The sequence below is a fragment of the Primulina tabacum genome, chromosome 6, assembly GCF_025594145.1.
Source record: "Primulina tabacum isolate GXHZ01 chromosome 6, ASM2559414v2, whole genome shotgun sequence".
Classification (NCBI taxonomy): Eukaryota; Viridiplantae; Streptophyta; class Magnoliopsida; order Lamiales; family Gesneriaceae; genus Primulina; species Primulina tabacum.
The window spans coordinates 4,751,510-4,767,679 of NC_134555.1; the positions used below are offsets into that span (position 1 = coordinate 4,751,510).

At 34.5% G+C, this 16,170-nt stretch overlaps 1 protein-coding gene across 3 annotated transcripts; it reads left to right on the top strand.

Moving 5' to 3' along the window:
* The first annotated feature begins 6,519 nt into the window (after nucleotides 1–6,519).
* Nucleotides 6,520–11,317, top strand: LOC142548024 (cytochrome b561 domain-containing protein At4g18260). Of its 3 annotated transcripts, XM_075656395.1 has the most exons (5): nucleotides 6,520–6,609; nucleotides 9,819–9,850; nucleotides 9,948–10,118; nucleotides 10,549–10,697; nucleotides 10,897–11,317. In XM_075656395.1, the coding sequence occupies exons 3-5, from the start codon at nucleotides 9,951–9,953 to the stop codon at nucleotides 11,252–11,254; spliced, it is 675 nt and encodes a 224-aa protein (XP_075512510.1). In that variant the 5' UTR covers nucleotides 6,520–6,609; nucleotides 9,819–9,850; nucleotides 9,948–9,950; the 3' UTR covers nucleotides 11,255–11,317. The 3 variants fall into 3 exon arrangements, with proteins under 3 accessions (XP_075512510.1, XP_075512509.1, XP_075512508.1); XM_075656394.1 differs by having other exon boundaries at nucleotides 6,592–6,609; nucleotides 9,819–10,118; XM_075656393.1 differs by lacking the exon at nucleotides 6,520–6,609 and having other exon boundaries at nucleotides 9,327–9,850.
* The last annotated feature ends 4,853 nt before the right edge of the window (nucleotides 11,318–16,170 follow it).

Genomic DNA, 16,170 nt, shown 5'->3' on the forward strand with positions numbered 1-16,170 from the left:
TTACTAAGAGAAAAAAGGAGTATAGAAATATACATGAAAGCGTACTTCGCGTACGTGTATATATAACTGAGATGTAAGACGACTCGACTCTACCCATGAATTTTTTGGCATTAAAAAGAGTTATTTTGAATCCAATAAAATATAATGTGTGTGTGTGTATATATATATATATATGATGTAAGACGACTCGACTCTACCCATGAATTTTTTGGCATTAAAAAGAGTTATTTTGAATCCAATAAAATATAATGTGTGTGTGTGTGTGTGTATATATATATATATGATGTAAGACGACTCGACTCTACCCATGAATTTTTTGGCATTAAAAAGAGTTATTTTGAATCCAATAAAATATAATGTGTGTCTATATATATATATATATATATATATATATATATATATATTCATCGAGATACAAATTTGAATTTTTTTTCTATGATAGTATAGGATATACTATCGATTGGATTATATGTGTGTGTGTGTAAGTGATAATTGCTTTTACATAACTTGTTAAATTCATTCTTTTAGAATTTTATAAATTATAATATTAACCATATCTATACTATATTATCAGGAAAATAAGAATACCACGAAATGAACATTTTAGTCTCTCATGTGTTTATACGTGTTCTTTTATAAATGCCAAAATATAGCAAACCACATTTAGTATTTTGAATTTTTTTTACAATTTTTCTAAAAACTTCATCATATATATAGTTTTATTTTTATTTTTTTTAGCAATATCAGTTTTGGTTATTAAATTTTTTTTAAAAAACATATAATGATTATATATGTATATATTTATTTTTGTTATTATAAAAAACATAACAAAAAATACAAGAGCAAAAAAAAAAAAAAAAGCAAAAACATAACTGTACTTTAAAAAAAACGTTTTTTAATATAAAATTATATTAAATTTATACTGCAAGCATCAGGTTGAAAAATTACTAGTTTATATATATTAATAATAATCTTATATTAAATTTAATAAAGCAAGCATCAGGTTGAAAAATTACTAGTTTATATAAATTAAATATTAATAATAACTAGATGAAACAGGTATTTTTGATATAGTTATCGACTTCACACAATAATAAAACTAGTTAGTCTTGCACGTCAATGATGCTATACGCATTATGCATTCATTTGAATCTTTGATAGGATTTTATATAAAATAAATTTTTAGGTAAAGTAAAATTATATTTAAACAATATTTTTTGTGTCAAATTTTTATATGTAAGTTTCATTTCTCGCGATCAATATTTTTCGATTTGTACCGGATAAACTCATGAGTTAATGTAGTAGTATGTAAACCACACCAAACAAATCATGTTTGATATGCTTGTCCAAAAAACCGTTAATTTCTTGATGAAATTGATGCCATTATTGGCCAACGAGGCGAAGGACCAGGGGCGGACTACATGCTCATGTACCCGGGCTTCAGCCCGAGTGGCCCAATTTTTTTAAAAATTTATGTGTAAATTTTAGAATAATATGATATTAGTTCGGGTAAATCAATTTAAAATATTAAAAGATTTTAGAGTTTAAAATTCTAGTCCGAACAAAATCATATTTCTGGCTCCGCCATTGTGAAAGACGCCGTGAACGTGAAAACAAGCAGGCGTTTGAAAACGTTATTGCTCATACAATAACGAATTGGTGCTAATAAATGTTTTTCTAGTCACATTAATTGGTTTACCTTAGCCATTGGCACGTTGAGTTTATTTCATCCTACCCATGTGGACATTGCCTCCATGATAAGATGGATGGCCAAGATTTGCCCATGCATATATAGGACCCACTTTTTTTTTGAAATTGTATGTGTGGCAAGATCTTACCCGTATAAATGAAGTGAGGGTAGTGCCCACATAGGTAGGATCTCATTAACCGGCACGTTGGCTGCAAACCATATCCCGGTGTTGGTCTATCCTTGATAATTGTAGTATAATTTAAGATATTTGAAGCTTTTATTATTATTATTGTTGTTATTATTTTACTATTATTTTATTATTATTGATGTATATAATTATAAAATTGGTAACTGGTGTTTATAAATTACAAGTTAGTGTAATTATTGGATGGTTATTTTTATGCAAAAATAATTGATCTTATTGAAAGAATGATTGATATAAATGTATGGTTAAAAAAAATTGAATCCCAGTATTTTAATAAATTATAATTTTTAGTTAAACAACGTGACGCTACGACCATATCATTACGTAAGAGAGTAGAGTCTTGTTTAATCTATATATAAATTGTTCTCTTTAAACAATAATAATAACATATAAAATATATACAGTGAATGTTTAAATCATAAACATTAAAAAAATCTCAAATTTTGACAAAAAAATAAGACTTGAATATAAAAATTCAACCACAAGTTATCAAACTGGAAAACAGCGTTGCTTCAAAAAAAAAAAAAAATACAATAATATTTTAAAATCGTTAAATATATTGTTCGAGCTAAAAGATAACGGATGGATCAATCAATTGTTGCTCTTCAAGCCAGTCGCAAAGCCGTTCACTTGATATATTTTTTGTTTCAGAATTAAATTTGAATATCTTGTAAGAGTAAACTATTGTGAGACGGTCTCACGAATCTTTATATGTGAGACGGGTCAATCTTATAGATATTCACAATAAAAAGTAATACTCTTAGCATACAAAGTAATATTTTTTCATAGATGATCCAAATAAGAGATCCGTATCACAAAATACGATCCGTGAGACCGTCTCACACAAGTTTTTGATATCTTTTGCAAATATGTTCATTTGGATTTTTGGGTTAGACAAAATATTACCGGTAAGAGTGTCCAGAAAAAAATCATTTATCTATCAAAATATCATAACCACTTTTGAAAATTCAGAATCAACATTAAACAAACTTTTAGATTCGAATTAAACTAAGCATAAGCATAATTAAAGGTTAATAAACACTAAAATATTCTTGTCCAAAGTGAGAGAAAAATAATTTTTTTAGAGTTTGCATACACTTCCAAAAAAAAAAATATTGAATGAGAAATACTAAAAGAAAAATGAAATTGAAATTGATCTTATGTTATGTTGAGTTTTAAATTATTTATACAAGCTATCAGGATATACGCGTTGCGTGTATAACGAAATGTATAAGTATTTATATATTTGTTAATATCTATCTATTTAAGATTCATTCAAAACTTAATTTCAAAACTATGTTGAGTGCATAAACAGAATTCTAAATTGAAAAGCATAACAATTGAATCTTAAATTACAAATGATTGCGGCAACACACTTTTTAAATTTGTACTTACCAAAGAAGAAATTTGAGATATGCAACATAAACTCCAATAAAAACGAAGACTTGATATTTAAACCAAACTGCAATAATTTTTTTACAATGCTCGTGCAACTCAAGCAAATATACATATAATTAAATATAAGTATTTTTATATATATTTTTTAAAATAAAAATAAACTACAATACAATTTAAATAATATTTTAAAATTTAAAATCTAAATAATCATATATATAATTAAAAAATAAAATTAAATTTTTTTAAAAAAAAAATAGAAGAAAATAAACAAATTTCAAAAAAAATTTTAAAAGTGGTTAACTGTAATGCCCGAGATTTAATATCGTGTTAAATTACGATTATTGATTTTAATCGAGACGATTATGAAAGGGATAACCGAGACACGAAATGAGATTGCGTGTGAAAATTAATGTGCGAGGGCAGTAGCATCAGCGCACATGCGCGACCGGATGCGCGCACATGCGCCAATCAGGCAGAAGACCCCGCGCATATGCGCGGAAGATGTCGCGCATATGCGCGAGCTGTGCGGAAGCCATAATGAGAGACCGAGCATTGGGCGCACATGCGCGACCTCAATACGCGCACATGCGCGAGAGGTCCAGAGAGTTGGGCGCACATGCGCGATCTCAATACGCACACATGCGCGAGAGGTCCAGAGAGTTGAGCGCACATGTGCGACTTAGATTCGCGCATATGCGCGAGGCGATGTGCATGATACGCGCGGAGACAGAGTGTCTCGCGCATATGCGCCGAGTGATGTCGCGCATATGCGCGAGACGTGTTTTATGAAGAGATGCGCCACCTCGCCTCAAACATGCAGGATATATATATATATATCACAATCGATTTAAAAAGGGAAAGAAGAGGAAAACGAGAGGTTAGGGAGGAATTGCTCTTTGATTTTAGAATTTGATTTACGAACGATCCGTCGGTCCAAATTTGAATCCGAGTACGACACCGAGTTCATAGCAACGTAGGCTACAACAGGACGTAAGTTTTACTACGTTTTGACATGTTTTGAAATTATGCTATTGTCAGAATTGAATAGGATTCAAATATGATGTTCTTGTCATGTTAGACATCATAGAATCGAAGTCAGATTGAGAAACAGATCGATTATGGAATTGTTATGAATTTTCAGGGTATATTGATTTATACCAGACAGATTTGAATTGTGACGGGATTATAGATTGTATCGTATATGAAGTTATGATTTGTAATTCATGTCTGTTGAGATGGTATTAACGGGGATACTGAGATTGTGCCGTTATGCCGTGATTTGAATTAAATTCTGATTAATCAGATTCAATGTTGAATTGTGAATGGAATATTGATATTATGATTCTCAATATGTCGTTTCAGATTTACAGAGACAGTCTTGAGTTCAGAACTGATATTGCTTCAGACCGAGACTACAAACGAAAGGTATAAGTCAATGTGGTATCGGGAAATCGACTTAAGTCGGTTTAGACTTGAGTTTCCCTAAATCACATACTTTATATTATTGCATTGATATTTGCATTGATTTGATTGATGTACTTGTTTTCTTGATTTATAGATAACATGTATTAGACGAGTAATCTTGTGACAGAAGTGCCTGATAGTGGCGGGATCGCCACGGGCACATTGCACGATGTCACAAGATAGTGTATGGGCGATAGTGCCAAAGTCTGTCACTGGATGAATTACTGGTGATCGGTACTGTATCGATGTGGATAGAATCGTAACTCTTCTATTACTGATGATCGATATCATATCGATGTGGATAGAATCGGAGTTTCTTCTATTACTGGTGATCGATACTATATCGATGTGGATAGAATCAGAGCTTCTTCTATTACTGGTGATCGATACCCTATCGACGTGGATAGAACTGGAGTCTTTTCTATTACTGCTGGTCGATATGGGAATGCCAACTTCTGGAAACCGGGATCCCTAGAATAGGATTGAGTCTAGTCTGAATTGTAGAGTTACGAGTATTGTCGACAGCCTGATATTGATTATGTTTCAGATTTTGATACATATTGATGTTATCTGTTACATGCTTTATATTTGTTTATATGATTGCATGTTTCGTTGATTTATACTGGGATTATATTTTCACCGGAATTATCCGACTGTTGTCTTGTTTGTATGTGTACATGACAACAGGTGGGACATGATCAGGGTCCAGGAGATGAGGAGAGATCGTGATAGAGTGGAGACTTCGGACTTTGATGTATATAGAGTTTTGGCACTTGATAATTAGATGTTGAACCTTAGTTTTTACTGATTTGTAGACGGTACAGGACTTGTTCTTTATTTTATACTGAGTTGTATATTAGTTTGATTTCACTACATTCCGCAATAAAAAGAAAAAAATTTTGTGACCCTAATTACTTGATTAGTAAATTGATCCTGATGACGATTAAGAACTAATTAGCGTCCGGGTCCCCACATTAACGGTCGTACCGGTTTTTAACTAGTTCACCTGTTTGACCGCAAAACAATTTTAAGATTATATCCAGACCGGACTCGTGGTTGATTCCTCAGCCCGTTTGGTTTTAAAAACAATGTCAAAAATATTATTTTAATGATAAATATGAATCAAATCAGCTCATTCACTCACAGATATAAACGCATGAGACTGTATGACAAAATAACAATAAATTTAGCCCACTTCTCTTTATCAGCAAAGACATGTAGTAACATTAATCTTTATGTATTTTGGCAAAAGTGTTCTTTCGAAATGTGGAAAGATAGAAGAAGAGAAATGAAAAAAGTGGTAATGTACGTTGAGTTGCAAGATAGAGGAAGAGAAACAATGAAACTGGATTTTTTTTGGCCATTCGCTTTTGTCTATTCCCGAAAATAAGTAAAATTAAAGGAGTATTTTGTAAAAGAAAAAAAACCTGGGACGAAGTAAATTTTGTCTATGGAAGAAGATAAGTTGGAATTGAAGCTCTCCCGTTATAAAAAAAAAAATAACGATAGAAGTAATAAATGACCAAAATAAATATAAAAAGATCAAATTTCGTGTCAATCGCTTGGACTCAATCGAGAGCATATGCTCGGCCCACTCTAAATGAGATACTGTGAGCCCATTAGACTAAACGACCACCCTTTAAAGCCCAATAAATCAGGTTTCCCCGAGCCGAATTTCAACCCTCGTCAAACTCGCCACCAGAGAGGAAGGGAAAGGGTCAGCTGAGAGAAATTGATCGGAAAATGGCGACAGAATGGGGCTTATGGATCGAGTTTTTATGTTTGTAGGTATTTTTTGAGAAGGCTTAAGAAGGTGAAGAAGAGCAACGATCAGGTTCTCGCCATTAACGAGGTATATGATCTCTGTTCGGGTAATTTTGCTGCTTTATATGAATATTTTAATCGAGTTCCGGTGCAGCTGGTTGAACTGTGTATCTTTAGTGATGTCAATGGGACGAGTATGGGACGGATTTGACTAAACCCAAGATCCTCCTCATGAAAAACACTTTGACCCATTACCCGCCCCACTCAGGTTAAATATTTTTCGAACCCACCCCACATCGAATACGAAACGGGGCCGGGTAGATCCGTGAGACCCGAATTTTTTTAAAATAAAAAAGTAATCTTTCTTCTCACATGACTGAATTATGAAATAGACAAGCCTCTAAATACAACATTGTGAAAAATTAATTCATATCTTTTACCACACTTAATAATAACAAACAAAGTATTTTCACGTCATAAAGAATTACATAAAAAAAAGAGTTACTAGTTCTCCAAAAAAATCTTGACATCCCCAAAAATAAGTCATAACATAATTTAAACAGATCAATATAAAATCAGCGAGCAGACAATATTTAATCTACTAAGATGAGGACCAACTATTCTTCCACTATCGCTAAAAGCAGATTCAAATGCAACAGTTCTCCAACGGAGCTGCGGTATTTTTAAAATAGCGCAGCTCCATTTCCCCTCTGCGCCAAATTGAGCTCTGCGCCAAATTGGCGCAGAGCTCTATTTTTTTTTTAATTTTTTTGTTTTTTTTAAATTATAAATATTAATATTAAAAATTATAAATATTAATTATAAATATTATTTATATAATAATAATATATTATTTTAATAATTAGATATCTTTATTGCATGTACCTCTTCCTCTGCCCTTGTGGTTTACACGCATTGCGGATAAAGCTTTGCTGAATTTATTTTCTTGAAATATTTGTTACATGCTATCTTGTTTTTCATAGTTTATTTTTCATCCTCTATCTTTCAAAATAGAGATAAAAAACCTTCTCCAACTCATATCCTCTAAATATTACCAAATACTCTATTTCTTTAATTTATTTCATTTTCAACCCATATCCTCTAAATATTACCAAATACTTTTTTCTTAATTTATTTCATTTTCGAATACACATACACACACATATAATTAATTGATTTCATAATATATTATTTAACTAAACTTAATTAATTCGTTAAACATGACACAACTACATGTGTATTCGACTCTATATATTTAAAACAATACATTTATTTTTTCATCAAATTGCAAACAAGAGACAACATTCATCATACGGAAATAAAATAGATATCAAGACAAACATAAATGACACATATGATTTAAAGAACAACACACAAATTGACCATTAAAATTACTAATATTCCGAATTACTGTACTCTTCCCACAAAAATACTATATTGCAATTTTTAAAATATTTATTTTGTAATTATTTCTTAATCATTTTCAATCCTCTATATGAACAGTGATACTCCATTAACAGAGGATCATTGTTGCATATTCTAAAATAGAGAAAACAAATAAAGCACGGTTGGAGAAGATTTCATTCTCCATAATGGAGAATTCCTCCATTATGGAGGACGGTTGGAGATGCCCTTATGTTTGAATTTGTTAATCCTCCAGTATGGAGGACGGTTGGAGATGCCCTTACGTTTGAATTTGTTATGTCCAATCATCTGAATAGTGGATATATGGAAGCTCAACATTGATTTTAAATTTTTCCATGTTTGATTACTTTAACGTGCTTGAAAGATCTTGGTTCCTTGAAGTTTTGTAAAATCACTTATTGGTTCTAAAGTTTCAACTTTATTATGCATCAAAGAATCCGAGCGAAGAGCTCATTTTCCTTCATGTGAAAATTTATCTGCAAATACGTTATTTTGGTCAGCTTTCTTTACTTCCATTCTTTTGTTTTTCTCCATAGTTTTAGTTATGCTGCTTGTTTTCTTTTTTAGAAGAGTTAGAAATAGTATTTTATGCTATCATATGGTATGGTAGTTTAGGATATCGTATGGTACAATGCGCCATTGGAATGGCATAAATATCATCGCAATTTTTCCTGTAGTTATCTTACTGAAATTATCCTGTAGTAAGTAATTGAGTCTTTGGGGGATTTTTTATTCACAAGATGAATCTTCCGGGGAGTCATATTTATGAAATCCATTTTTGCCTTTTCTTGTTAATTGGTAGGGCCGAAGCATATTTGTCGTTCACTAAATTTTTGGGAGGGTTTGCATAGTTTCATTGTTCACGAGTGGTTCGTTTTTATGAACCCACTTCGCTTTTAGTTAACTAACATGATGTTTTTGTGCTCCATGTTGCTGTTTCTGACTTCGGGATTCATATGCAGAGATAGTCGCTAATTTGTTCGCAGTAGATTTTTGAGAAGAACCCAACCACAGTCAAGAACTATGGAATTTGGTTACGATACCAAAGCAGGACTGGTTAGTACAATATGTACGAAGAGTACCGTGAACACTACATTGAATGGGGCTGTTGAGCAGATGTACACTGAGATGGCATCTCGACACAGAGTCCGCTGTCATTGTATTCAAATTATAAAGATGGCCACCATCCCGGCAAAGCTTTGCAAGAGGGAGAGCACCAAACAGTTCCACGATAAAAAAAAGATTGAAATTGGAGAAATATGCAAGTATAGGGGTTTTATGCTCAAAATTTAAAAGACAGTTAGTAAATGATCATTTATTTTATACAAGGTGTTTTTTGACTTTCACAAAGGTGATAAATGATATTTTATCAAGACTCGACCACATGAGTATAGAGACTGATGGCATAAGGTGGATGTTAATATTAAATTTTGGGTTCTAATGAAACAATTTCCTCTATTTAACCAAGAGTTGAAAACCATAATGAATCGATTAACTTTGTTTGAAGTAAGAAAGTTTACAATAAAGGAAAAGAAACTAGGCAATCAAAGCCCAAAAGCAGTAAAATCTTTCATAGGGAAAAAGGCAAAGGGGCAGAGATCATTGCACTCTTTCCACGTACTGCGTAAAAAAGTATTCAAAATTCTTCAGCTCAACTAATATCAAAAGAAATAGCCACTGAACTCCACTCACCAACTCTCTAAAAATTCATCTGAAAAATCCCAAAAGAAACTGATATTTTGCTTCTGTTTTTCCAATCTTTTTTCCACCTCTTCACAATGCATACACTTCAAAATAAGTTCTATATCATAATCTCTACTCTTCTGTTTCTTCTTAATTCTGGTGAATGCTCATCTAATGAACGGAACAAAGAAGCAAGTCATCACAAAAACATCACCAAACAAGTAACAATATCTCATCTCATTTTCTCTATACCTCTATGTTCAAAGAAACTCATGGGATTCACCTATGTTTTGGAACACTTTTGAGTTACTTCCGCAGGTGATGAATCCTCAAAAGACATGTCATGATATGGCCCTTCACGGGATTCTTTTATGGGCTTCGATCGGATTCTTGATGCCGGTTGGAATATTAACAATTAGAATGTCTACCACAAAGGGCTTCAATCTCAGAAAGCACAAAATATTGTTCCATGTTCATGCAGTTTTCCAGGTAAGTGTTGGCATCTGTATTGGAGAAATTAAGCTGAAATCTTGACTGCCATTCTTCAGTAAAGTGTGATAAAATCATTTTGTTACTTTATAGTACATACGGTGGGGATAATTAAACATTTGTTTCTCTTTTCTTGATGCATAATCATGACTCCATTTGATAGTGGCCTGAAATTCGAGGTTCAAATGTTCTTTTTTAATGGCATGGGAGAGCCCACAATTAGGTAAAAACTATAATTACAACAATCCATCTTCATACCTGTAGAAGTAAGATTTTTCATGAAAAGAAAAGGATGCCTTACTTTGTTGCAATATATACAAATACAAGCACTATACTAAATTTCGAAATCGGAATGCGGAAAACACTTGCATTTTTAATGTTCATGGTGGTTTCCAACATTAATGCTTGATTTAATTTAAACAATCTGAAGGTGATTTCAGTGCTGCTAGCCACAATTGGAGCAGCTTTATCAATCAGAAATTTTGAGAATGCATTCAACAACAGTCACCAAAGAATAGGGCTAGCAATCTATGGGGCCATTTATGTACAAGTTCTGGTTGGCTTCAAAAGGCCTAAAAGGTAATGCTTGCAAATCCCTAAAAAAGATCAGTCTAAGGACAATTCTTTCAAATTTGTTTTTTTTTTTTTTTGCCTAAGCATGTATACAGATCCTCTGAGAATTGAAATATCACCCCATCAAAGATCATATATAGTAAAATAAACATAATTTCGACGAATCTATCGTACCGATTCAAATTATGGATTTTCTTTTTCTCAGAGGAACTAGAGATAGAAGCAGATGGTATCTTTTGCATTGGATACTTGGAACAATAATCTCGTTGGTGGGGATCTTAAACATTTACACAGGTTTACAAGCATACCATAAAAGGACATCAAATAGCTCGAAACTTTGGACTATAATTTTCACAGCTCAAATCTCATTCATGGCAATCTTGTATCTTTTTCAAGACAAATGGGATTACATGCAAAAACAAAGGATTGTAGATAATGGTGACACAATGATTTCCCAAGTTGAATTGGAAAACCAAAAGGATGAGCCATCCAGAAAGAGCAATGCACTTGGGACTCACTTTTCAAGAAATAACGCCCTCAATAAGTTGTTTCAATCAACATGAAATATTTTATGCCATGTATTATTTTATAGTAGATTTTTATGCAAAATGAAATTGGTTTAAATTTACAGAAATAAATAATACAATCTTAAGTTAATTGAAATTATAAATACATCAAATTGTATGAATGAACTAAATTTCAATATGTTAAACATGTTTCATTATTTTTAGTTAATGTGTACTATTTTGACATTTTTTTAATTTTTGAAAAAATATTAATTTGATTTAGTTTAAAGCACTTCATAATGTAACATGTTTTCTATTTTAAATTGGGTTGGGTAGTTACTACTTATATAGGTAATAGGTAGTGTCCTCATTCACTCAACACATGACACATACTGTGGGGACCCGGGCTCTAACTCAGTTCTTTTCGGGATTAATCGGATCATTGTTAAAATATACGGGTCAAAATTTTGCTTTTAACATTAACTCACATGTTTATAACTTAAGCAAAAGATAGTTCTATATTTATTTCATTACAACAAACATAATATACATGTCTTGTTTTGTCCATATTCTACAAACCAGTATTTAAGTACAGTACATGTCAAAAGTACAACTACTAGTTCATCTGCTACGCACGTGATCACCACGCTATGTCCATCTCTCATCTCTGTCGCGACCCTGATCCTGCCCCACCTGTTGTTATGCACACATACAGACATAACAACAGCCGAAAACTCCGGTGAGAACAAATCCCAGTATAAAACATGTATACATGCTGATACATAATCATAAATCATGAATCAAAGCAATGATAATGGGCTCCATAGTCTATGAAACCAATCTATCTAAACATGCAATTCAAATCAAACCATGTCTTGACTCGACTCGACTCTACTCTAGGGATCCCGGTGTGAATAAGACGTCACTGTCTGTCACCTACCCTCCCAATCGGGGTAACTGTACGTCTTATTCCTAGACTTCGGTCATGTCTGTATCGAATGTCTACAATCGGAGTATATCTGCTCCTATGCGTTGATACACCGAACGTCTAGAAGTTTGGCAAATCTGCCAATGACTCTCCTATCTCAAATGCATGAATATAAATATATAAATGTATAATCATATCAAAAGATTTGAATATAATCTATAAACAAATCATAATCATATCAAAAGACAAGCAACTAATCTAGTATGTTGGGAAACTCAAATTGAATCTTATTTGAGTTGTGTTTTCCCCAAACAAAACATGCATTATACCTTTCGTCGTAGTATAATCGTCGTCGTAGTCGAAGTCTTGTTCCCAAATTTATCAATACAAATCTGAAATGGCATAATCAATGTGTATTCTATCAAACTTCTACTCAATTCAACACATATATGAATTGATAATCAATCTCGATACAAATCGACGGTACAACGGCATAATCCTGCGATACTGATCAACTCACATATCAATATGCAATAACAATAACTCATACTCTTCATCATAGACATATATCGATTCTCATATTTGCATATTCCCAATTCTATCCATGTTGAAAATCATGTCAATAGCATAACATATCCGTTCTTCGATTCGTTTACAATTCTACGATCCTCATAATCATGGGAACACATAATAGAAATCAAATCTGAGTTCTCCCAACATATATATTTCGAACCATGCTGGAATTAACCATACTTACATCCTTAGATAGCTCTTGATACCAGGAACACAAATCTATGCTTGTATTAAAGTTTGGATGAGTATATTTTGCATAACTCAAGTCTAAATGAAAGAAACCTAGTGGCTTTCTGGCATGCAGCACCGTGGGTGCGCTCCATCTAGACCGCAGGTGCGCTCAAGCTTCGGCACTACTTTCATTTTTCAAAATTTAACGACCGCGGGTGCGGTGTCTCGAGTACCGCGGGTGCGGTGTTGCTTCGTACCAAATTTCCTACCCTACTGGACATTAACCGCGGGTGCACTCCTTCTAGACCGCGGGTGCGGTGACCCTACTGTAAAATTGGCCAACTTTCTGTCCATGCACCGCGGGTGCGGTATCAAAAGGGGCGCGGGTGCGGTCACTTTCTTCAAGCAACATTTCATCTTTTCATTTTATCCACATACAATCTAGGGCATTACATTTCTCCCCCTCTTAGATATTAGTTCGTCCTCGAACTTGAAATCAATTAATCAAAGCGAGTAATAAAAGCATTAAAATCCAAAAGCTGAATAAATACTCACATCATGAGAATAACTCGGGATATTTCTGTCTCTTATCTGCTTCTGTCTCCCAAGTCGCTTCCTCGGTGCCATGACGATTCCACTGGACTTTCACTAGTGGAATAGTCTTTGTTTTGAGTTGTTTCTCTTTCCGATCAAGAATCTGTATCGGTTGTTCAATATAACTCAACGTTTGATCCAGCTCAGCTTCGTCAGGCCAAATGACATGAGAATAATCAGGCATATATTTTCGCAACATCGATACATGAAAAACGTCATGTATCCCGGATAGAGAAGGAGGAAGAGCCAGTCGATAGGCTCGATCGCCAATCTTTTCAAGAATCTCATAAGGACCGATGTATCTAGGAGACAACTTCCCGCGTTTGCCAAATCTGACAACGCCACTGAAAGGGGAAATCTTCAAAAATACTCTGTCTCCTTCTTCAAATACTAGTGGTCTACGTCTGACGTTCGCATACTTGGCTTGCCTGTCTTGTGCCGTCTTCATTCCCTTCTGAATGATCTTCACCTTCTCAGTCATTTCCCGAATCATATCAGGCCCAAGTTCTGGTACTTCAGATATATCATCCCAGTACAACGGAGATCTGTACTTCTTGCCATACAATGCTTCAAACGGTGTCATCTCTATGCTCGTTTGATAGCTGTTGTTGTACGAGAATTCACACAACGGTAGTGAATCTTGCCAACTAGTGCCAAAGTCTAGCACTACAGCTCTCAGCATATCCTCTAAAGTCTGGATAGTCCGCTCTGACTGTCCATCTGTCTGGGGATGATAAGCAGTACTCAGGTGCAAGGTCATACCTAAGGCCTGCTGCCAATTGTGCCAAAAGTGTGAAGTGAATCGTGGATCACGATCTGATACGATAGACTTCGGCACACCATGCAATCTGACTATCTCTCTGACATATATCTCAGCCATCTGATCGTGTCGATATGTCATTCTGCATGGAATAAAACACGCTGATTTGGTTAATCTGTCAATAATGACCCAAATCGCGTCACAACCCCGGGATGATCGATGTAACTTCGTCACGAAATCCATGGAAATGTGATCCCATTTCCATTCAGGAATAGACAAACTCTGAAGTAAACATCCGGGCTTCTTTCTTTCGGCCTTCACCTGTTGGCAATTTAAGCACTTAGACACAAATTCGGCAATATCTGATTTCATCTGTTTCCACCAGAACTGTGTCTTCAAGTCGTTGTACATCTTTCTGCCACCAGGGTGAATGCTGAACCGACTACAGTGCGCTTCTGACATAATCTGCTGTTTCAACTCTGAAACATCTGGCACTACAATACGGTTATTCACATACAGAACATAATCATGTACCTGATAGTCAGACTGATGTCCTGATCTGACTATCTGAATTGACTTCTGTACATTCTGATCTGTTCTTTGAGCTTCTTTGATTTTCATAATCAAATCTGGCTCAACTTGAATCGTGGCAAGTCTCAATGGTCTACTATCTATGTCAAATGCTAAACCAGACAACAACACTCTTCAACTAAATTCGAAACACTTATCGTCGATAAGGATAGGGCACATACCTTTCGACTCAAGGCATCTGCTGCTGCATTTGACTTCCCTGGATAGTACTTGATATCACAATCAAAATTTTTCAGTAGATCAAGCCATCTACGCTGCCTCATGTTCAACTCTGACTGAGAAAACAGATACTTCAAGCTTTTATGGTCAGAGTAAATCTCAAATTTCTCACCATAAAGATAATGGCGCCAAATCTTTAATGCAAATACGATAGCCGCCAATTCAAGATCATGAATGGGGTATCGAATCTCGTGTGGCTTCAGCTGTCTAGAGGCATATGCGATCACATGGCCTCGCTGCATAAGAACACACCCCAGCCCTCTGTGAGATGCACCACAATATACAACGAAATCACCAGTACCTGAAGGAATCATCAAGACAGGTGCACTGGTCAGCCTCTTCTTCAATTCTAAGAATCTAGACTCACAATCCTCAGACCACACAAATGGCGTATTCTTCTGTGTCAACTGGGTAATTGGCTTCGCAATGCTGGAGAAATCTTTGATGAATCGTCGATACTATCCTGCCAGACCCATGAAACTGCGTATCTCAGTCACAGAAGTCGGTCTAGGCCAACCGATCACCGCTTCAACTTTACTTGGATCTACCGAAATACCATCTCCAGATATGATATGACCCAAGAAGACAACCTGTCTCAGCCAAAACTCACACTTTGACAGTTTCGCATATAATCTTTCATTTCTCAATGTTTGTAACACAATTCTCAAATGATTGGCATGTTCATTCAAATTCTTAGAATATACCAGAATATCATCAATAAAAACAATCACAAACTCATCCAAGTACCTCTGAAAGACTCGGTTCATTAATGCCATGAACACCACTGGAGCATTCGTTAAACCGAAAGGCATGACAATAAATTCATAATGTCCATACCTCGTTCGAAACGCTGTCTTCGGTATATCTACATCTCGAACTCTCAGCTGGTGATACCCAGACCTCAAATCAATCTTAGAATAGATAGAAGATCCCTGCAACTGATCAAATAAGTCGTCGATACGAGGCAAAGGATATTTGTTCTTTATCGTTGCCTTGTTCAGTTGCCTGTAGTCTATACACAATCTCATAGAACCGTTTTTCTTGCGCACGAATAGCATTGGAGCACCCCAAGGAGATACACTAGGTCTGATATATCCCTTGGCTAGAAGATCTTCTAATTGTGCTTTCAATTCTTTC